Raw genomic sequence first — 24,375 nt, forward strand, 5'->3', positions numbered from 1 at the left:
TTGCGTAAGTAAAAACCTTTTTTGATTGTTTCAGAAAATTCACGTTGTAAACAGGGGAACTCTCATAAGCGACGTCTGGGCTCTATTCAAGTAAGTAATTTTATCATTTGTTTTACTATTTCCTTTCATGATTAACTATTTTATTTTATTTTTAAAGCCTTTAAATTTCGAAATAAAATCCCTGTAGTGATTACAGTTTATCATCGATCCCTCCATTCTGCCTCTTTCACTTTGTTTCATTATTACAATATTGTTGCGTTAATCTTCGCTGCAGTAAATGGTATTTTTCAAAATGCAGACGGAAATTTTAAAGGCATAGAAAAAAATGATGAAAAATGGATAATTAATATCAATAGCAAAATATGCACTACCGGATTCATAAGACCTACACAGACCTATTATACTTGTACCATTTCTATTGAGGTTCAATATAGCTTTCATTTTACTTTGGTGACATCCTAGTATTCTTGTTAACATATCTAAGAAAAATAATCTCTCAGTTCACCAATAGGTATTTTGAAACCTTTCAGTGTATTATTATGGCCTCTCTGTTTGTCGATCATTTCCTTGACATCATTCATCGTTTATGAACATATGATGAGGTATCCTAATCGATTCTGTGGCTTTACAAGAGTTATGCTGCTTTTTCCATGTTAGAAAAGTTTTGTGAATTCAACCAACGTCGATTGAGAAAGTAGTCTCCAATTTACGCCTTCCTCGTTTTGACCCGACAAATTTGGGAAAAAGGTCTTATTACATTTATGTATATACGCCTAAGTTGTTCTTGTTTCTATTCTTATATATGCACATTGCTGCCAAAACTCTTCATGTATCTAAATTTTAGCACTCTGAAACACAAACTCGTTTGAGGTATTTTCATAACTGACCTAGATATGCGTTTGTTCCCAATCTTTTCAGAAATTAATTTGCTAGAACGCTGACAAGATGCGAGTAATCTTGCGAACGTGTGATACAGAACGTTATGTCCTTTCAGCGACATTGTGGATAAGGGATTATAATTATCTTACATCCCATAAGGCTTGTTCTCTTGTCATCATAGGGCTGGGATGGCTGATGTGGAGACTGCCTGGGATATGCTGTCCTATCTACGTCACGAGACTGAGTTTATACCCTGGTCGTACGCTGCTAGTGAACTCACGTTTCCGGATAGTATGTTGAGAAGTCGTCCAGCGTATGGAAATTTTGAGGTCTGTTTGGCATGCACTACATAGGTTTAATTTTAAAACACACATTGTTTCTTCAATGTGAGATTTCTTAAATAGTTATTGATATTGACATTTTTTTTCTACAGAGAAGGTTGTCATATCTAAACAACAACAATAATAAGCAATTTATTAGCACATACATATTCAGTTTCCTTTTTGATACTAATGGAAAGTTTTAATTTCGTGTTTGACTTTTTCAACAGTCTTTATTAACGGAATCATTACGACTAAGGTAATTACCTAGCAGATATCGTATTCAACTTTTTTTTTCTAATTTTCTAATGCAGAGATTCATGCTGAGCTTGCTTGAAGGCCGTTCATTGAATGTCACCCTGAATGACAACCGTCCTACCCAGCAAAGGTATTGCCTTACCTTGATTTAATACTTCAGAATCCCACTTCCAATGCAGAAAAAAACTAGAGAACTCTAGTGGGTGTTTTTATTTTGCATACAATAATATAACCTTACATTTGTTTAAGCCATCACTGTATCGCGTCTTGACCACGAGTCAGCCATTGGCCAGGTAGCTCAGTTGGCTAGAGGTAAACATGATGTCCAGGGTTCGAATCATGGTTTTGCCCGTTGTTTTATTTTCACTCAGGAAACTGTGATGTGCTATTTTTTTATTACTTTATTATTTTTTCATGAAACTACCGCAATGTATATTTATCCATGAATAATTTAATCTATAGTATTATCGAAAAAATGTCCAATGCGAAGCTACAATTTTTGGCGGTGGGACATACATCCGTAATTAAGATGATCTCTTGAATTAGCCCTAGTGATGTTTCAAATAAAATTGCAATCAGCTGACTTTTTTTTCAATACAAACACATGCATATGCTTTTTTAGCACAATGGCGACTACCCGAGGACATCTTTATTACTTTTATTATTCAATTTAAATTAAAAAACAAACATTACTCAAGTGACAGATGTCAACTGCTGACTGTAAAAAAACTAACAATACAGGGTTTCCAAAGATTCAGGCTATAGAAGAAGAATATGGCAAGGTTTTATGGTTGTTATAATGATACAATTTAGAAATAAGGTGGATTTTTTTTGTAATATGAAGGACGATGTTTTTTTATTATGCTCATTAGTGTGCCTTTTTGTGATGTTTAATGGCACTGGCCCGGTTCTTGATATAAAGCCGTGACATTAATTGGATTTGACCTAGATTTATATGATGGATATCGTCGATAAAGCAGAAGACGCTTTCCCTTCCGGACCATCTGGTTTAATTTCCGCTATACTTACTTGAAAGTCTCCGTGTCAATCTTACCTTTGTCCATACTTATAAAGTTTGAGCTCGAATTACGGTTCTGTTGAAAATTTGATACTCTTTAGTTGTTGTTTTATATTACATTAAATTTGACGATGACAATCGATACTTCTACCAAGGGCTGCCTCGAATTATTCTATGTTTTTACATTATGCTAGGACTCTGTTCAGGGGCCTGAAACAAATTGACCCCTTGAATTCGAACTTACTAGAATAATTAAATTTAAACACTGTTGTCCTGGTATGCCCACCGGGGTTGTCTATCTAGCTCGTGATTTTTGTGGTGAGGCAGGGTGGCGTTTCTCGAATTAATATTGGTGTCATGTCGGTGCTACACAAACAATAATTCCACACATGCGTTTAGTTCACGTATATGTGTTAATTGACACATATATGTGTACTTAATTTAAAATACACGGGTAAATAACATACATATAGATAGCTTTACTCATATGTTTATAATGCGCCAATCTAATCTACCATGATGCCAATTATAACACGTGTAAAACCTTTCACAAACACAGCATCATTACGTAAGAATATCACCAGTGCACATAAATATAAATGTATACAATAACATATGCTAAGTTATATTAAAAGCAGGGCCGTTTGAAATTACGTGTCACTGCAATATTGCTTTTGATTGCACTGAAATGTTTTTGTCTTATTTTCAGGTCCCTTTCAAAACTGATGTTCAGTCTGTCGTGCAAATATGGTATTCAAGCATGTGCCACGCGTTCAAAAGAACTATTTAACGACTGGAAAAACTTAGGAACACTGTAAGTAACTACCAAACAATTTTATACTGACTTGGGTACTTACTTATTTATTTTACATAACTATTACCTTCCGATACGTCGGCCTTGGAACATTGCATTCCATGTTATTCAAAGGTGCATTTGAAAAGAGACGATCGGCACGTTGTGGGTATGCGATACAAAGAGGTTCCCCACCGAGTGATGGTTGGTTATCATGTTTATCTAAGTCGAGTTAGTTAACTTTTAAATTGTATAAAGACACAAGGTTTACCGAGTGGTTTTTACGATTTGAAAATTAACTAACGAGAGTTAGATAAACATGATAACCTACCATCACGAGTTTGGGGTCTTTTTTCTCCATTAGCGTTCATATTTATATCTGGAAAGCCATATGTTTCCCTTGAAAATACACTATGTCGGCTTCCGATGGGGCGAAACAATTGCCGTGAATCATGACGTCACAATGGAAGATATCATCGCAAAGCATTGTTACGTGACTTCATAAGTAAAAGATTGACCAATAAAAGTGTGTGACCCACTAGTGGGTAACCAAACATTTTTACCAAATCCTGATAGGTTTATCCAATTAATCGGGAGTGAGGAAACCTATAGTGGTTGTGGGAGAAAATGTACACCGTGCTCCTTCAAGATGATGTTTCAAGTTATCTTTTAATTCTCTTCCTTTACTATCAAGTCTTTGAATTGTACTAAGGCACATTTAGTGAGACCTTCAGACAGAATATCGATACCAAGTTGGCTGTCATGTTACCATTACTAATATTAGACATTTTAAAACTCTGAAACAGAGAGTCGAGTCATGTATTACCTGTACACAAATCATTTTTACAATGCGTCCCAACACATAAATATATAGGTAAATAACATCCGTTGTTGTTTTGTCGTTTTTATTATTGATATTTGGTAAAGAAAAGGATGACTTTCACTTTTATTGTCATGTTTTATTACGCATTACCTTATTCCTGTAAGTCTACATAATGATTTATTCTTCTCCCACCTCTTGCCCGAGAATTTGATAAAACACTGACATTGATATTGCTAATGACACAAGAGAAATAGTAGATTCCTAGATAAGCGACAAATTAATTAAGAATTTGAGAGAAAAAAAAACGTCGTGGTATTCCGTAGGTTTGTTTTGAAATAATTTAAGTAATTTGCAAAAGCTCATTTGAAAATTTATTTTTTCCCTAGCATACAAGACGCCGTCTTTTGTATTTTGGTGGCAGATGATTTTCGCTAAACCAAATGCAAATATTTTGAAATATTTTGCATTGAAATTCCAGCCTATATGTTACTGAACATTATGAAATGAAGCATATTTGATTTCATGAACTTCTTTGTGAAGATGTTTAAAAAAAGAGTTCTTAAACCTTGAGCACCGATTAGAGATTCACTAAGGGAAATTCACTTTGCACAATTTGTCTTGAATAGTCAGAGGTGGGAGACGATATCGTAAAGGTATTTTCATTTCCAAGATCTAAAATTACATTTCATAGTGGCTGAAATGTAAACTACCAGTATTCAAATAGGAATAAATATAATGATCACATGCCACATGTAGGCGGAAAAGGCATAGCAGCGTTGATAATTCTGCGATTGACGTCAGCGAAATGTTTGTAGCATATGCGAAATACACAGGGCCAAATTTGAAACACAAAAATTACAAAAAACACAATAAAAACCGAGTTAACAAAAATTGATTCACACAAAATAAATTGATTTAGTTAACTAGTCCGTTGATATATAATGTTTGTGTTTTGTTGTAGGATTCCAGCTGACATCAAGGAGACAGTATTCTGTAAAGCAGTAAAAGAAGGAGGAGAAGAGGAATGGGATTACATGTTTAACCTTTACGTCAATGGACCAGTCACGGAACAACCCGCCGCACTCACTGCACTGGCTTGTTCAGACCGTTTGTGGATCATCAGCAGGTCATTATCTATAAATCTAAATATCACAATTAAAATTGTGGCATGCATGTCAGTATTCCTCGCATTTTCCTATTGTGATGCACTGCTCGTAGCTAATATAAAAAAACCCACTTAAAACAACATTTATAGCTCTCTGACTGAAATCGGATTTTGCTTACGTGATGCTTGTTACGTTATTGTAATTGTTGTGACGACATCGATGTGAAGTCAAGAGGTCATCGAACTAACTGAGACAATGATCCGCGTTTTTTTCCGTTGTATTATAGTCGATGAAGAATATTCAATGTCGAAGCACTGAGGGTTATCATTTCTATACGTGTCAGCATCCTAACAGCGAATATAAGGATTGAAGTACCGTATATAATTTCCTTTGTTGTGCCGGTAATAATTTTGATACATTACGTTCATATTCACAGATAGTCCCTAACGTGCTTAATAGTTTACAACTGGACTTCTTTGCAATGCATACTTAGATAAAAAGGAAAGATATATTTTTCCTTCATTACATTTGGCGGGTAATATAGAGACTCTTGTAATAAATGATTCTCTCAATGTTTGAAAGGCATCAAATTAAAAATTGAGACGATCAGCCAAATAGAGTACTTGATATATTTGTTTTTTATATGCTCCTATTTTACTATTGTATGGGACGTTGTTATGTTGTGGTGTTGTCTGGCTGCCTGACTTGTTTGACGGGAACAATCATTACATTCTTATTGGTTCCTCTACATTCACCAAATCTGATAAACGTATCTGCCTTGGAAAGAAAGGCAGAGTGATATGAACTTTGCTCGTCTCTGGTGCCCCTTACAACTTCATTGCTGAATGTCGCTAAGACTCTCAATGAAGGGAATATTAATACAGAGTGCAATGCCATAAAGAAGATATAATTACTGATTTTTATGTTAAACGTGCATATCCTATGATAAAGTCTGTCACTATCAAAAACATGATTCAAGATATCAGGACATATGCAAAATGGCACACTGATATATCAATTTCTGTCCACCACGGCGGTATTAGAATAAACTCAGATTGGAATATAACGTCAGCAAAAATGAGCAATTCATTACAACTCAATAAAGCAATTAGAAAGTCTAAAATTGTCCTTAACACATTACAGTGGTATACTTTTATATTTTGTTCTTCAATTAAATGACAAATGTTAGGATAAATATTAAAACAAAAAATAGAAGTATTTGCTTTTAAGAAAATCATTTGATGAACTGAATATTCGGCAGTCTTTTTTGCAGTCTGTTTTCCCTTTTGTTGTGCTTAAATTAATAATAGTTAGGCTTTATTTTAATGAATTACAACCTTAATTCTTAAAACTGAAGGTGATAGAAGGGCCGATATTATTCTTTGTCAACTTAGAAACTTCTGTAGCAATTTAAATTTTAATTTATTCAATTACCATTTAACTGACTGTCCTTCTTATGCTTGCTCTTTTGAATATGAAACAGTTTTCCATTATTTTCTTGAATGTCCATTGCATAATGATCCCAGACTTACTTTATTTACTTCTGTTGATAATTATGGAAGTCATAACCATATCGATGCAAACATTTTTCTACAAGGCTGTCCTGATTGTGATGGACTAACAAACAGATAGTTACTTAATGATGTACAGTTATTTATTGGTAAATCGACGCGTTTTAATCTCTATATGATCTAACCAGCCATGGCCTTATACTTTATACTTTTAATACTTAACTATTCCTATTTCAATTATACTCCACAAATAAGTAACTTTACCTATTTTTCTATAAAGGGTATTCTTCTACGGACATAGGAGTTTTAAGTTTAGCATGTTTGATTGTTGTTGGTTGTTGCTATATTTGTTCAATTTGTCTTGTTTTACAGTTTCCATCTTATACATTGAATTACACATTGACTAGCTATCTGTTTGCATATAAAATTATAATAACTTAACAGTTTTGGCGACTGTGGCCTGTGCATATATTTGCACATAGACTTTTGGTCAATGTCTGCCAATATCTGTGTGATTTGATACCTGTATAGCTTATATACATTGTTAAATGTTATAAAAATAAATCATACCTGTGGAATTGTTTTGTGTGTGATGTGAAAAGTGTGAATGTATTTGTATTTCAGTTGTGTTAATTAAGAAGGAGTTACATCCCTTTAACTTTTTTGTTTATAATTTTTATTTCAAAATTGATGTAGAATCCATTAATTTAGCCACCGCCGGAGAGAATTTATATAGGCTTTGCCTGTTATTCCATCCAATTGACTTGTATCAACTTTGTCAATAACATTTGTTGAAATGAAATGAATGCATTACAGTTAAGTTTTATTGCTGCAATAACGCGTGAGGCTAAGTGATAATTAACGTATCGAAAAACTGTCTGCTGTCAGCATGTTATATATAATGACGGAACATGAATAAGATATGAAGACTGATTAAACGACACCAATGTAAAATTGGACAGTTATTCGTAACGATTAACATTCTAGGTTTACTTTCTTTCCCCTGGAAAGTCATCTTAAAAAGTTCTTCGTTTTTCTGAATGACGAATAACGAATAACTGTCCAACTTTATTTTGCTCCAAACGACTCGTAACCAGCATATTTATGTATTTCTAAACATTTTCTTCAGGTTGGTAAGTATGGATTATGAGAAGTTCTTTTTACAAACCAATAAAAAATTATATGTGACGTTTCGATTACTAGTACGATATGTACACTGTCACCTTCATCAGACAAATGACCAATGAAGCGTATGCACACAAAGGTGTAAACATTTGTGTGCATACAAAAACATTTTACGCCTTTGTGTGCATACGCTTCATTGGTCATTTGTCTGATGAAGGTGACAGTGTACATATCGTACTAGTCATCGAAACGTCACATAGAAAATGTTATTGGTTGTGTAAAAAGAACTTCTGATAAAGCATATTTATGGGTTTTAACCTCACTTATCATTTTAAAAACTTGCCTGCATTTGCAAGAAAGCATGTCTTCTGTTTAGTTTCAATACCTGACCAATTACCTAGGGTATAACAGTAATTATCACCTCGCTTCTTAAGTCCTCAAACGTAAAACAATTGGGGCATCATTAGTTTAACTAGACGTAAACATTCCTTGTCGCAGTATAATACCAATCTCCCATGAGGGTCTTCATTGATGCACTTACCCAGAGCATGCTCTTGATTTTTCTGTTGGCAAATACGCTGCCAGTACCAGAAATGCTTCATTCGCAGTCGAATCACGATATTACTTTATTTCCATTATATGTAATGAATGCATCTCAGGTCGTCGGTGACCTCAATATTTTCCTGATTTTAACTGCAGAAATCCTGACGAGTGTAACATTTTTTTCCGCCTCCCCTTTTTAATTTGATGTGTGCCTTCCTGATAGTCGTTTTTTACGCGGTTGTCCAAATAGTTGACATTTTGTATCGACCTGTGGTTCAGATCGTTGTTATTCGTGTTGTAATATTCATTTTTTTGTTATTTAACTTTAAATTCTTGTCCAAATTGTTATATAAAAATGATTCATTGAACAAAAATGTTTGTATCAGTTTTAATGTAAGTGCATGTTTGCTATTTCAGATATTTGGATTACATACTAGATCCGTCGAAAATCAGAAAACAAGATGTCCCCCGTGCCTTCATAACACTCTACAGCAATCCTATAGCCTTCTATCCGGCTTTTGAGTTCATCTTGGGAAAATGGGAATTCCTGGTGGTTGAGTAAGTATACAGGTTTAAATTTCACTCTCTCTTTCCTTCAATGTTTGTGTGTTTTATTTTTTTCCAAAAGAAGTTAATAATGGAGTAAGGTACTCACAACGGATACCTACTATTTCAAATATTGCTGACAGTAACGATAAGGTATACGGTAAAAAGCCAATGTAATAATAGTGATTGGAATAAAAATCAGAACAGCGAGGGTGTGGAAAACTAATACATTCACATCAGGGATTCAGAAACCAATATAGTCTGAATCCCAACGAAATATTGATTCTTTCTTTCTCAAACTTCATAACTTAACCGAGGCATGTAATTCACTTGGACAATATGAACTCTTATCTTATGATGCTATTTTTAGCATAACTTCTTATGTTAATGAAATATAACAAGAGGAAAGAATCTCACTAAAATGTCGCTAATCTACGTGACAGCTTTATTACAGTGACAAACGCTTCTAAATTTAAAAAAAACCCATCAATTTGCAAACCGCATTTTTTTTATTATCTCCGTGGAAATAATTGCTTGAGTATAGAAATAACCATTATTTGTTAAAAGGGGAGGCAGGATAGTCTAGTGGTAGGACGTCAGGCTCATGACCGAAGGGTTGCAGGTTCGAGTCACGTCACTGTGTTGTATCTTTGAACAAGATACTTTTCTTCGCTTGTTCCAGTCTATTTAGCTTGGAATTGGTGTATGCTAACTGCGCCTAAATGGCGGCAGCGATGCATGGTCCCCACGGAGTTGAGAAAGTTAGCGGATGGTTGCAAAGGCCCAATAACCACGGATACTAATTTGTGAACCGCTTTGCGACGACCTATGATCTAGGTAGTGATAAGGCGGTATATAAGAACCTCGAATTATTCTTATTATTAAATGTTTCGTATAGAAGTTCAAATAGCGCACCCAAAAATGTTACATGTTTGGACGACTAGTACGATATGTAATCTGTTGACTTCAAATGGTCAAATTTGGCATAATTTAAACTCAAGATATATGGAACCAAATGTATCAAACCTTTATTATCAGTGCAGGATTACATGAAAACTGAAGATATAAACAAAACTAAATGTCAAAATTCTCTGAAATCAACATAACATTACTTATCAGATGATTGAAATCTTCAAAAAATGACAATGAAGTGGAATCAACTTTTTCATATAACTTTTAAAAAATACAACACCAAACGAGCTGACGTAATATACATGTACTAAGAACCGTGATGTTTGGCGCATTTGTTGTAATTCTTACGTCTGATTGGTTGAAGTTTAACGATAATGAAATTACAAGGTTTACAATTTTGTGATCTGTCAAATTTAATAATAATTTGTTACTGGAGTGAAGAAATATTTTTNGCGTTTACAATTTTGTGTTCTGTCAAATTTAATAATAATTTGTTACTGGAGTGAAGAAATATTTTTAAATATGCAATATTTGTGATGATGATGAAAACTACAAAATATAATTGTTTTTAATGAAAACATCTAATTGTCAAATGCAATTTATGCAAAATAGAGAGAGATACACACTAGCATCACTATTTATAAATGTGACAAGTGCGAAAAAAGAATAACAGTATAAATTTCTTCAATAACATTCATCAGTTTGGAAATATGTTTAATCAAAGTTCTACTTTATACACGAACAATGAACGCATCAAACGTGTCGCAACGTTTCAAGACCGACTGGTCCCTTTGTAACGTTATGACTGAGTAAGACCGACTGGTCCCTTTGTCACGTTATGACTGAGTAAGACCGACTGGTCCCTTTGTCACGTTACGACTGAGTAAGACCGACTGGTCNTTTAGTGCAAGACAATGACCCAGTTATAGTCATCTTACAGACAGCGTCAAACGATCTGTGTGGCCAGGAAAAATCGGTCGAGGTCATGTTTCGGCAGCTAGTGGAACTAGTTGTGACACTTCGTTACAAATATTTAGTGCGTCGTGTGATCGTCATGCANCGACTGGTCCCTTTGTCACGTTATGACTGAGTAAGACCGACTGGTCCATTTGTCACGTTATGACTGAGTATACGTAAGACCGACTGGTCCCTTTGTCACGTTATGACTGAGTAAGACCGACTGGTCCCTTTGTCACGTTATGANTGGTCCCTTTGTCATGTTATGACTGAGTAAGACCGACTGGTCCCTTTGTCACGTTATAACATTCTAAATAGTTAATTGTGATCAATTAAATCATTTATGACTGTATGGATACAGTAACCATTGACAACGGGTGAATATTTTAAGTTGCATCCCAATGTGTCGTTCGTGCTACATAGGCTCTTGTAGTAATAGTGTTGGATGAAAGGGTTGAACTTTAGGTCATTCACGCGTTGTTAAATGTTTTATAGATCAGGAATTGGTCAATATAATCATTGATAGAATGATGAACGAATATATGGAAGAATTTCGTTCCAACATATTAACTGAATAAATGAGAATACAGCCGAATTACGCAAGAACGACACAATTGCAATATATAAACCGTACTGGTATTCCCTGTTTGCATGTATACGTATATATACTTTCATTTGGATCATGAATATGTAAATTCATGAAAATATAATAAAATAAGAATGATTGAAAAGAATAAACTACATATTTGATGATTAAACAATAGGTCCATAGGTATTAATGGTTATCTGAGTTAAATACAATTATAACTTGTTATTGTAATGCGACAAAACATAACATACATAAAACTAAATATATTGTTTTGGTTGTGGACTTGCTTTTACAAACTTATGTTAGGGAACGACTAAAATTATTATATAGCTAGTAAATATCAGCAAACGTGATAAAATCATATATTAAAGTGATAAAGTAAAATTATAAAGATACACCCAAAATATAATTTCCCGTTTTAGACCAAACAAAAACATTACTCCCTGCCCATAATTTTGATACAGCACCTTAGGTCCTTTCGATCCACGAAAGGATTTGATTCTGCGCGAGAAGATTGCTGAAATTTCAGCCAATTTGACCACTTTTGGCCTCGCAACTCAGACTCCTGGGGGGTCAGCCCCATGGTGGGTATAAATTCGGATCCCAATCTTAGGTTAATGATAACCACCAAGCTTCATCAAAATTTGCTATACATTTTCATGAGAGTAGTCAAAATATTATTGTTTCAGTTATTGCACTTAGTGACCCCCTTTAAGCCCCTCCGAGGGATGCTCAGCTCTATTTTGAGTGGAAAGTTTTGAAGGTTTTGCAATGCGACCCCTTTTGAAAACGCCCCTCAGCCCCCTCCTCAATTGGAATGTTGTGAAACAATGTGCATTTAGGTTGTATTAACGACTGCATTTATGTAAAACAAAGTGCACGGTTTTGATATATCTGAATTTCTGAATTCCTTGCGAATAAAATGTCAGTGCTTAGCCTGAAAACCATTCACCACGATAGACCAACAATCAGCGACAGGAAAGATCAGTTTTCTATTAGCATGCCGTGACCAATTTTTTTTTTTAAACAATATATAGTTGTGTTCTTTTTTCTCAAACTGTCAAATCATCATAAACGCTAGTCAGGATAAATTGAATACATCAGGTGCACTACAAGGAATACAATTAGAAGTTTATAAAATGTGAAGTTCCATTATGCATAGAGACATAAAATTACAGTTATTTGAGCTCAGTAGTTCTTTCACAGCTTGTCAATTTTTTCAATCGAAAAGTGTCTGATTTTGTTTCAGTTTAATATAACATTTCCATAATAAAGGATGTGGATTGAGCAAAATTATTTAAAAAAATTATCGAGGCCGTTTTCCTAACAAACAATGGTATCTTATTAGGTAAAGTTTATCGGTAAGTGTCGACCACGTGCAAGGCATTTGTCTGTATGGTTCAGTTGCGTCTGGGGTCGATCGGTACTTTGGATCATACGCAATGGTGCGGCGAATGTCACTCAGCATACACTCGACGTCATCTGATGCAAACTTCTTCTGGAAGTGCTTTATGGTAACTTCAATCAGAAATGATCCATCGGAAGATTTCGCAAATGCTTTGCAGCCTGAAATGACACAAAAGTCATTAACAACTTATGCACTTGCTGGACAGGGAAAGACAAAACCCAAGCTGCTACCAGATTCGGGCCCAGCCCTGAGACCTAGTCTCTGGTCTTATCATGGAAACGTTTGGGATCCCACCGTATAACCACGTAAATGTGTGTTTGGCATGAAAAGACGAATTCACATATGCTACCAGGATGCCGCTAGTCATCCATGATTGTTTCATTGAAACGGCCGAAATCTGTACCCTTCAACCATCTATTCAATTACTGAACATAACGGTTTGACACATACAGATCCAGCCTCAAGCCTGCGAACTACTTAGTCATAACATATATATGGTTGTGGTTCGACCCTATAACCATAGGTTATTGAGTGATAGACCATGCGCGTGTGTGTATTATTTTCCAACAAACCATTCACGTGATGTCGATTAATGGTGGATTTGATTGCTTGAAATAAACATCTGTTATAAAGCATGACATCAGTACAGGTGTTAATTGTTGTCGTCTGCCGACCAAATGGCGACCGAAAAGGAACAATCATTTCCAAATGTATCGAGGTTACAGAAACAAATTGTCGGCAATGATAAAACGCAGCTTGTGGTGAAATGAAGACATATAGGCTTCACGTGACAAATATAAGCGTGCTCATCATAGACGTGTTCACACTGAGGTAGACGTGAAAAAGACGAAAAAGAATTGTATTATATTTTACTTCGTAGAATAGATGTAATCAACATATGATTGTATATTATTGTGGAATCATAGTTCGGGATTCGCAAACGATGGAAATAAATCAAATCAGGCTGCAAGCGACCTTTGTTAATGATTTTTCCCCAAACATGTTCTCATCCCGTTACTTCATCCATCATAATATGTGCACATTCGTTGATAATTTCTTAAAAAGCCGAGCGTGAAAATACAAATGCACTCACGATTTGTATTGAGGTACTCGGGCCTTTGATCACAACATAGAAAACGATTCCGACCACCACAATATAATAAAAAAAATATGCTTGCGTGACATGAGGTGATGAACAATATCATGCTACCAAGATAAGTGCGGGGTTCTTGCCTCGCCTATGGAGTCCTTTTACGGGTATGTTTGTAGTCTTTCGGAACCAAACCCCAACAGTTCTATTGCTAAAGATAGTTTAGGAACATGAAATAAACTTACCTGGTGTCGTTGCCCATATCACTAAGATATCAGAATCATCTAAGATGGGGCACTTGTCATGTATATGGTCACTGTGTATGTCATTCTGTAGTTCCTTTCCCTTGCAACTTTGCATTAGGAACACTTTCGGTCTACCTATTACAATAGAGATTCATAAACGTATAGCAACCTAAGCGACAAATTATCAAAGATAAAACACATTCCTTGAAACACATTTTAACTAATATTGTGTTGACTAATACTAATTTACTGCATACTAACACCACTTCTCTGTTCTAACATCTTACTTAATCTTGAAAGATGAACGTGAGACACGCACACACTATTAGACATTTGTCATTTTGAGGTAGACCTACCACAGAGCCAGAGACGGACACTGAAAGTAGTAAAATCAGGGAACATCTCAAAAATATTATTTTAGTGCTCCTTACCTGCAGTAACATCCCCTGATTTTCATTACATGTACAACTGATAAACTTCTCTTGGCTGATCTCAATGAATGGGTGACGAAAATGTGTGGAACAAGTACCTTCAGCTTATCGTTATTATAAAAAAGACACCGTGTAAGCGTTAAACATTTCTTTCGTAATATGGAAATATCGTGTCACCGGAAGTTTGTGGATGGTAAATTTAATCTGCAAATGTGATCACTGTCACTCTGGTAAAAAAAACTTCCAATTGATTATTTTGGCTCGGCGAATTTCTTTTAACTCAATCGGCGTAAAAAGAAAAAAAAACAGACGTCCCGGGTGAGATCCTTAACGGAGATATTAAAATATCAATTACCACGGTCACATACCTGCCGCATTGTGCCACGAAAAAGACTATAACGAATGTGGTTACCGGTTACATAATTTCTTACCTGTTTACTTACACACTCTGACATACCCTATACACTACGTTCCATATAAAATTATTTTTGAAATGACCCCTGTATTTGCTTGTCTGGGTCTCTACGCTAGGTTTTCCCAAAAATGAGAAAGGTCTATTACAACGATAAACGTTAGCAATACATACAGTATGCCAATAATCAATTATACTGCACCCTCCTGGGACTCATTGGTGAGGCCAGAGAGCAAAAAGGTGGAAATTCAACTTGGTTTAAACAACAGTTGAAGTCATATATGCCTTCTGTGTCAGAAATGATGCGCCCTCGTTATCATCTCGTCTTGTTATTACCTTGCCCTCCTGTTTTTAATACCAGCCCAGAATGAATTTTAAAACATAATCTGTAAAAAATGTGTTGGTAGCACTTAACTTGACAAAGAAATAATTGTCTTGAACTTTTGACATTGTTTTCATAAATAAAAACTTATTCTGAATTATATAATAGAATCATGATTAATAGCTATGGACTTCCTGTAAATATCAATAATTCCAATACAATCGATTCATATTAACTAAATGATATTTTGTTTTGAAGTGACATATTAAGTTTTTTTAAATAATCATATAACTATTTCTTCTTACCTGCAAATTCGGGTAATTTCTTGTTTGTGAAAGCGCTAAATACATCAGCGTATTTAAATTTGGTTCCACCCTTGGTTATGAAATACTCCTGAAAAAAACGAACATCTTTATCGTAATTAGGGCCCCAGAAATTCAAAATTCATTTTATCATTGCGATAAACGACATACTTTTCTGCTGAATTAAACAATAAGAACCAATGCATCATAAGCTGGTAATTGAAAGAGGGCCATACCCGAGACATCTGGAACAGATTATTAATTTATTTCTGATAAATTGTACAGCCTTTTTCGTCCTATTGAAATTACCTCCTCGCCGTGACTCATCACTGCAACAAACAGACAATAATATTTGCATGATCCATTGTTGTACTTGTCTTTCTTCAGAGTGGTCCTTGCTTGTTCGAGATACTTTTGAACTTCAGCTACGGTGCAATCTTCGTGGTCCTTTACATACCATCCCAGTTCGTTTTTGAAAAAATCTGTGAGATGTTTTTTGTCGACAGGAGCATCTGCGTATTATAATAGTGTTGTTTTTTGTCTTTAAGTCATGACGATTAGAATAATTAAATTTATTTTCTTTTAATTTCACTCGTTGAAGGTTGAAATAAAAAAGATATATTAACATAGAATGACTCATTGTTTTTAAAGGATATGAAACAGGTACATAATGTAGATATAAAATTGCAATATACAGAAAACATTTCTGTCCATATCTTGTCCATATATGTTCATTAAACAATGACAAAGATGGCATTTTCTATATTAAAAATGACTACGAATTTGAATGAGTCTTTACAAGTACATTGATCAAATCACCAAAAAAAATAATAAAACATATACATTTTGCAATGAATGTTTTATTAATATTGTTTTCAATTGCTAGAACGATATCTTTCACGAATTAAGTATTAGTTACGTTTTCTTTCCGAATTTTCGCCTTTGAAAGTGAAGTTGAATATGACCATCAATCCTTTTTTTCCACGAGCCTCGCGCTTGGTATCTGAAATTTAAACCCGTTATATCACGTGACTATAAATCGATTTTTATTTTTATTTCATTTCCGCTCTTATTACGTATATACGATTAATGTTCAAGGTTGTATATGCGGTTAAAAACACATGTGTCTCAAGTGTAAATGAATTGACTATGCCATCATTCATTTCTATCAAAACAACTTTTTAAAACAACTATTAACCTCCTCTTTGTGACCTTCAGATCAAGCACACGGTGTGTAACATGACCAAGAAAGGTTATCCTGCTGCCAGTATAGTCTAGTGCTACCTTCAGTATTGAACTTGTGATCGTCAATAAATCCTTAAGTGTACATATTCAAAACATTATACATATACATTTATCATATAAACTACTTTTTAAACAGCATGGTTTTACTTACTTCATAGCAGGAATTCCCCTTGCTCCCAGTGTATACAATGAACAGTTAAAAACACCGTCTAATCCGTGTGATTTATGTTTAAACCCTTGGAATGTGACCCTACTTCCATATCTCCCTCCTCCCTCAGTGTTTATTTTGTGAAAGTTAAATGAGTAAACTGCCATGCATGAATTGACAAAGTGTCATGACAGTTTACACTTTTTACAAAATGTGTAAAATGCCCACTTATAATTTGACAAACTGTCAGACAGAACACTTTTTACTAATATGAGTGTTCTGTCGGCCGCTATCGTCCATCGTACATCTATACACTTTTGAAACTGAAGTTTACATTTACGCTTTTTTGGTAATTTGTCTGATGAATGTGACAGAAAATATCTCGTCATCGAAATATCAGATTGTTTGTTTATTGAGGCTTATCAGCCCCTTGACACATACATTTCTCAACTAAAATGTCAGATAACATGCATATAGTTATTAGTGTACACCACTCAATTTTCTATCAGTTTCAATTTCTCAATGTGCGAAAGCTACAACCGAATATATATAACCAAATTCTAGTTCTTACATGACCTAGGATATTTGTCGCTGGAAGGACCACCTGAAGGACCAACTACAATACAATACAATAGTACAATGTTAGTTACATAGTGTCACAAGGATGAATCCTAAACTTTAAACTTCACTATGCAAACGGGGGCATGTGTATAAATTACTTGCGTTTGATTTTCACTCCTCATCATATATATTTTCGCTGATTTTCGTTGTCAAACATAACATTTTCTGATATTAACTAAAAAGACTATATAAATACTGTAGTTCTTCTCCAACATAATAAGAGAACTCATAAATATAGCGTGACCGATTGAAAACGTTCAATTTCAATTTTCCTTCAGCAATTGGTTTGATTTGATAAGGATAAGCCTCTTTTTAACAGTTTTTTTCCTCTAAATATGTGCCTTCATATGTGTAATGCGTGTGTGTAAGTGTGCTGGAGGCGGTATGTAGGTGTGAATGCCTCCTTACGATAGCGTGGATCTGATTCATACTTAATAGTGTTCTATTTTAATGCTATCAGTGAAATACCATGCTGACGGCACCCAGCATAGTAATCCACCCGGTCACATTATACCTAGGACATGCGGAGATTAATTTCACTTTTACCCGCCGCTGTGGAGAGACGTACCAGACTCAAATATCCAAATGAATGTTGTCATGCATCATCAATACTGCACGGGGTACGCTCACTTACGCTCTCTGCACTCCTAGGATATGTCGTAATATAATTGAAGGCACGAAGTTAGCTATTGGATTGGTCTGTGGTAAAAATAAACCTGACCAATTGCTAGGCTGATACCTGTCCTTTGAAGATTACAAAGGAGTCACATCCTATTTCAAAGCTAGTAAAGTTTACTTTATGTTCGATTCTATTTTATAGCATCACATGATAAATGTACTTTAGGTTATATGCCAATTCGGTGATATTATAACTGCGCTGGACACGTTATAAACATTTTAAATGATAGGTATGATAATGTTTATAACATGTCTCTATTGTATATATCAACACTTAATGTTAAGAAAGTTCACGTTATGAACAGAGGTCCTTCGTTTAACATATGCATGTCGATAAACCGTGCTTCCGGGGCATCAACTTTTATTTGTGTACATTCCCTAAGCGACAGCCATCATGGTTTGCGGCTAGTACGCCTCTCCACTAATAGTAAAATAGAATTATACTCCAATTGACCTAGGTATATAAGTGAACTTTGGATAATATTTTAATTCGTAACCTTAAGTTTGGTCGTTAATGAATCTGAAAAATCCAGTGAATGGTATTTGTCCCGAGAACATTAGCCTATCATGTTGTTAACGACGTATTGTTCCATAATGATAGCTAATGTATAAATTCAACATATTCAAATTAAATATCTACATTTCGATTTGTACTTGATGTCTCTAAACATGACTTATCAGGAGGTAGAAATTCTGGATGACTAGAGCATCTTGTAGGCGATGGGTTGAACCTTATATGACTTGGAAATGTCCCAGCCTGTAGACAAAACCCATGGTCTTTACCAATTTGAAATTAATTTCGCCCCTCCCAGAGAATTCGTGTTAGGATGACGGATGACAAAAATCATAGCAAGAACTACCGTTTTGTGGTGTGACTTCAGGAGATAAATGTTCCCTATCGCTCTGCATTGTCGTCTCCGTCTTGTCATCAGACGTCAACTGATTNTAATAAGTCCTTATAAAAGAAATATTTTACATAAATGAAACGTTGAGATGATTTCTATATAATCAGAGTTGTTCTTGATATCGATCTTCGAATAGTACTTGTGTCGGGCAAGGGACGGTATAACATGTCCAGTACAGCAACAACCAATTGGATTACCCTTTCTTAAACAGCCCAAATAGACCAGAGAGTAATTATCTATTTTCATATGATTGAAAGCCAATTTTATCCGTACAAAGCTAATGTCGATAGCCGCGATGTGCCAATATTGCTCCAAAGCTAGCGAAATTGAATTTATTGTAGTTTGGTTGGCAAATGACAAACCAGGACAGACCTAACTGAAGGAATACTGCATCCAGAGAGAGCTCAGCTCGTGTGATGGATGGGGGTATGCCAAGCAAGCGTTCTAACGACGACTTGATGGCGTATGTAAATACCCCTGGAAACAAATAGATACATTTCCTGGGAAGACTGGATGATTTGGTAGCACGATCCACGAGACACAGAGCCACGTTTATGTCCATGAAAACACGAGTTACACAACATTTTCTTATTTTTTCTTACATGACATAGGAAAGCTGGAAGGACCATCTGCAGTTACTAAAAATACAATAAAATAGTACAATGTTAATACATTTGTCACAAGGATGAATCCTTAACTTTAAACTTCGCTATGCAAACAGGGGCATATGTATAAGTTACTTGCATTTTATGTTTGATTTTCACTCCTCATCATATATTTTTTTCTCTGATTTTTGTTCTCAAAGATAACATTTTCTGATATTAACTAAAAAGACTAAAACATACTAGAGTTCTTCTCCAAAATTTGAAAACTCATAAATATAGCGTTACCGATGGAAAACGTTCAATTTCAATTTTCCTTCGGCAATTGGTTTGATTTGATAAGGATAAGCCTCTTTTTAACAGCTTATGTCCTCTCTAAAGATGTGCCTTCATATGTGTAATGCGTGTGTGTAAGTGTGCTGGAGGCGGTATGTAGGTGTGAATGCCTCCTTACGATAGCATGGATCTGATTCATACTTAATAGTGTTCTATTTTAATGCTATCAATGAAATACCATGCTGACGGCACCCAGCATAGTAATCCACCCGGTCACATTATACCTAGGACATGCGGAGATTAATTTCACTTTTACCCGCCGCTGTGGAGAGACGTACCAGACTCAAATATCCAAATGAATGTTGTCATGCATCATCGATACTGCACGGGGTACGCTCACTTACGCTCTCTGCACTCCTAGGATATGTCGTAATATAATTGAAGGCACGAAGTTAGCTATTTGATTGGTCTGTGGTAAAAATAAACCTGACCAATTGCTAGGCTGATACCTGTCCTTTGAAGATTACAAAGGAGTCACATCCTATTTCAAAGCTAGTAAAGTTTACTTTATGTTCGATTCTATTTTATAGCATCACATGATAAATGTACTTTAGGTTATATGCCAATTCGGTGATATTATAACTGCGCTGGACACGTTATAAACATTTTAAATGATAGGTATGATAATGTTTATAACATGTCTCTATTGTATATATCAACACTTAATGTTAAGAAAGTTCACGTTATGAAAAGAGGTCCTTCGTTTAACATATGCATATCGATAAACCGTGCTTCCGGGGCATCAACTTTTATTTGTGTACATTCCCTAAGCGACAGCCATCATGGTTTGCGGCTAGTACGCCTCTCCACTAATAGTAAAATAGAATTATACTCCAATTGACCTAGGTATATAAGTGAACTTTGGATAATATTTTAATTCGTAACCTTAAGTTTGGTCGTTAATGAATCTGAAAAATCCAGTGAATGGTATTTGTCCCGAGAACATTAGCCTATCATGTTGTTAACGACGTATTGTTCCATAATGATAGCTAATGTATAAATTCAACATATTCAAATTAAATATCTACATTTCGATTTGTACTTGATGTCTCTAAACATGACTTATCAGGAGGTAGAAATTCTGGATGACTAGAGCATCTTGTAGGCGATGGGTTGAACCTTATATGACTTGGAAATGTCCCAGCCTGTAGACAAAACCCATGGTCTTTACCAATTTGAAATTAATTTCGCCCCTCCCAGAGAATTCGTGTTAGGATGACGGATGACAAAAATCATAGCAAGAACTACCGTTTTGTGGTGTGACTTCAGGAGATAAATGTTCCCTATCGCTCTGCATTGTCGTCTCCGTCTTGTCATCAGACGTCAACTGATTACTCGGCGCTAAATAAGAAAAAAACAGTGTGAAACCACCAAAACAATATCAGTACCTAATTTTGACACGTAAAAACATGAATCAAGAACTAAATGTTAAGGGTACCGTTAAGTTAAAATATATTTTTAATATTGTAAATATATGTAAAATAAGTCCTTATAAAAGAAATATTTCACATGAATGAAACGTTGAGATGATTTCTATATAATCAGAGTTGTTCTTGATATCGATCTTCGAAAATAAATATATTTATTTTCAAATCAAGAACAACTATAATCCAACTAGGCATCAACCTTTAAGCTTCCTATCCCATACTTTATCATGTCGCTAGCCAGATATTACTTTTATTTTGCATCCGGAATGATAAATGCACACTGGCAAAAACCTTTATATAAAATCCAACATATACCATTAATAAGTCAACGTTTTTGTCAGCTTCCTGACGGTTGTTATAGACATTATCTGCCATTTATCACAGCATTTGACACGTCGAACTTAAATGTGATTTAGATAAATATATAAGATGATTACTGCAACTTATTGAACATTTAACATTGCTACATACTTGACAAAAAAATACGAAAGGAAACTACCTTCTGATTTCTTTACGCTTTGCATAGGTGTCCCAGTGTTGTCAGCAGGCTTCAACTGATTTCCCGCCGCTAAATAAGAACAAATAATATATTGTGAAAACACAAAAAAAAAACTATAACAGTACCTAATGTTGAACTCTAAGGTACCGTTCAGTTGAAATATATTATTAACATTGTAACTTTAGGAAAACTATGTTCAATCCTTATAACTGAAATATTCGATAAATAGTCCATATGTTATTACATATCACATATTAAATGAATTTTAAGTGATCAGATTTGTTTGTAATTCAAATGTATGAAAATATATAGACATGGATGTTTAAATATTCCAATTGTGAACAACTATTTAATGCATGGGTCAAACTTGTTTCCTTAACGCTGCCAATTATACTCTTAACCAATGTCGCTAACAAGGAATTATTTCTTTACAATAAGTATCATGAATCATAAATGCACACTGGCAACAAAACTAAATATATAAGCGAATATATATAAAACAAAACACGAAGAATAAATTTCGTTTAAATGTCCATGCGACGATTAATATATACATGTATAAAGCAAACATACGAAGACTAAATTTCGCTTAAACGTCCATGTGACGTTAAATGCGAAATTTAGTCTTCGTGTTTTGTTTTCTATATGTTTTACCGTCACATGGACATTTAGGCAAAATTTATTCTTCATGTTTTGTTATATACATATATTTATATATATATTACCGTCACATGTACGTTTAAAACTTTTTACCGCTAAAATCGAATATATAGGTTAAGAAGCTTACTGTTCCTTACTTTGTGACGGTTGTATCTGCGACTTATCATAACACTTGACACATCGATTTGAGATATGATTTGAGTATATTTGTAGTGAATTAATAGGTACAGTGGTCCAAACATTGTCATGAGTAATTGTCACTAGTATACTGCATCACCCATTATCAGCTTACCTTTCTGCACATTAAACTGTATTACGTACATGATAATTTCTTGCAATCCAAGTTGCAGGATTCCATACACATGACCAGTTCACAAAAAGTCATGTGGGCCAGTTTTACGGTGAATATCAAGTTCGAAAAATAGCCTTAAGGCAATCCTCATTAATAAACGATAAATATATTATTTGAAAAGCTTATTTTATTTTTGGTAATCGTTTCACATCAAAATTATGTTGCATTCGTCAGCATGCATTGTATTTGTTAAGCTGAGATGTATGATTTGAAACCATCCAAACTACCAAGTGAAAAAGCTACAGTATTTTTAATGAATTCATTGTTGAAGCATATATGTTATAAAAGAGTTATGGACTTTTAGGTGGTAAATGTGATGTGAGGTACACCTGGAAAAGTGATATTGATCCTCGTTTCTCGGTATTGCTTCATTCAATAACACTTTTAAGGCTCATGTCAAATCATATTCAGCATCAAAAAGTCCATAATTGTGTATTACCTTACCCATGGAATTTTCAGTCATGTGTATAGAATAAGTTAAGAGTACAAGAACGTAAATCATATATATTACCATTTTTCATTTCTGCAATAGCATCTTGGCAGTTTTGCATTATCTTCACAAGGACATTGAATTGCTCCTTTCCATTTGATTGCAGTAGCTTTATCACTTTTCCATATTTACCTACTTTAATTGTTTCATAGTCAACCAATTTTTCAAATAATTTTTGCATGCTAGTAATGGCGTTGATTTCCGTTTTTGATAACGGATTATTATTGAAGAGGTCAAGCAGTTCAGTCCATCCATCTATTCCTGGAGCGATCGATCGGCTTAAATCTAATACCATGTTATTGTGAAGGGTTTGTTCTGTGTCCATTGTATATTATGGCTACCTAAAAGACAGAAGTAGCATCTAAATGAGTTAATAAATTCTGACTCTAAGCCTCATTACAAAAAAGTATACTCATTAAACTCAGTTCATTGAAACTTCTGTAACAGCAATCTGATTGAAATACAGCTCCTCATTATACTATCGTTCTACTATCGTATGAGGATCTGACAGCGACCCGTAGTGGGTCATGTGCAGATGACCTATGTATTAACCAATACAATTATAGCTTACCAGATTCTGAAAGCATAAGGACATCCTTTGTTTATTATGGGATGTATAAATAATTTGTTTTATCAATTATTGAGCAATTACATGTACCTTCAATCAGCTTAGAAACAATTGAGTGACAACTCAAATGTTTACCTAACTCGAGCTAGTTCATTCTAATATCATAGAGCGAGTTTACTGTGTGCCATTTAAAATTTGAAACTTATCTAATGAGAGATAAGCATGATAACCCCCACTTACCAGTTTGGAGTACT

The 24,375-nt window shown here is 34.7% G+C and overlaps 2 protein-coding genes across 2 annotated transcripts in view; one reads left to right on the forward strand and one right to left on the reverse strand.

Annotated features, from left to right (window-relative positions):
• The window catches only part of LOC110452577 (aminopeptidase Ey-like), a 34,468-nt gene extending 24,251 nt beyond the window's left edge, over positions 1–10,217 (forward strand). Inside the window, exons 14-19 of the mRNA XM_021501191.1 lie at positions 35–90; positions 1,061–1,208; positions 1,514–1,587; positions 3,185–3,289; positions 5,053–5,217; positions 8,794–10,217. Of these exons, the coding sequence (XP_021356866.1) occupies positions 35–90; positions 1,061–1,208; positions 1,514–1,587; positions 3,185–3,289; positions 5,053–5,217; positions 8,794–8,938 (693 nt within the window). The 3' untranslated portion in view covers positions 8,939–10,217. The remainder of the gene's footprint in view (positions 1–34; positions 91–1,060; positions 1,209–1,513; positions 1,588–3,184; positions 3,290–5,052; positions 5,218–8,793) is intronic.
• A 1,298-nt stretch (positions 10,218–11,515) lies between these two features.
• LOC110452578 (caspase-3-like) lies at positions 11,516–23,992 on the reverse strand. The gene is made up of 9 exons (XM_021501192.1): positions 23,575–23,992; positions 22,052–22,120; positions 21,374–21,466; positions 17,555–17,599; positions 16,510–16,593; positions 15,900–16,102; positions 15,594–15,681; positions 14,124–14,258; positions 11,516–12,946 (listed from the first exon to the last, which is right to left on the reverse strand). The coding sequence occupies exons 1-9, from the start codon at positions 23,876–23,878 to the stop codon at positions 12,687–12,689; spliced, it is 1,281 nt and encodes a 426-aa protein (XP_021356867.1). The 5' UTR covers positions 23,879–23,992; the 3' UTR covers positions 11,516–12,686.
• Between the last annotated feature and the right edge of the window lie 383 nt (positions 23,993–24,375).

This window comes from Mizuhopecten yessoensis, unplaced genomic scaffold, assembly GCF_002113885.1.
Source record: "Mizuhopecten yessoensis strain PY_sf001 unplaced genomic scaffold, ASM211388v2 scaffold6727, whole genome shotgun sequence".
Lineage (NCBI taxonomy): Eukaryota > Metazoa > Mollusca > Bivalvia > Pectinida > Pectinidae > Mizuhopecten > Mizuhopecten yessoensis.

Excerpts from the sequence above, each read along its gene's own strand:
- LOC110452578 (XM_021501192.1), bottom strand. The coding sequence starts at position 23,878 with ATGGACACAGAACAAACCCTTCACAATAACATGGTATTAGATTTAAGC. Across the intron at positions 15,682-15,899 it reads TGATGAGTCACGGCGAGGAG|GAGTATTTCATAACCAAGGG; the intron begins GTAATTTCAATA and ends CGTTTTTTTCAG. Across the intron at positions 14,259-15,593 it reads GAAATTACCCGAATTTGCAG|GTAGACCGAAAGTGTTCCTA; the intron begins GTAAGAAGAAAT and ends CTATTGTAATAG.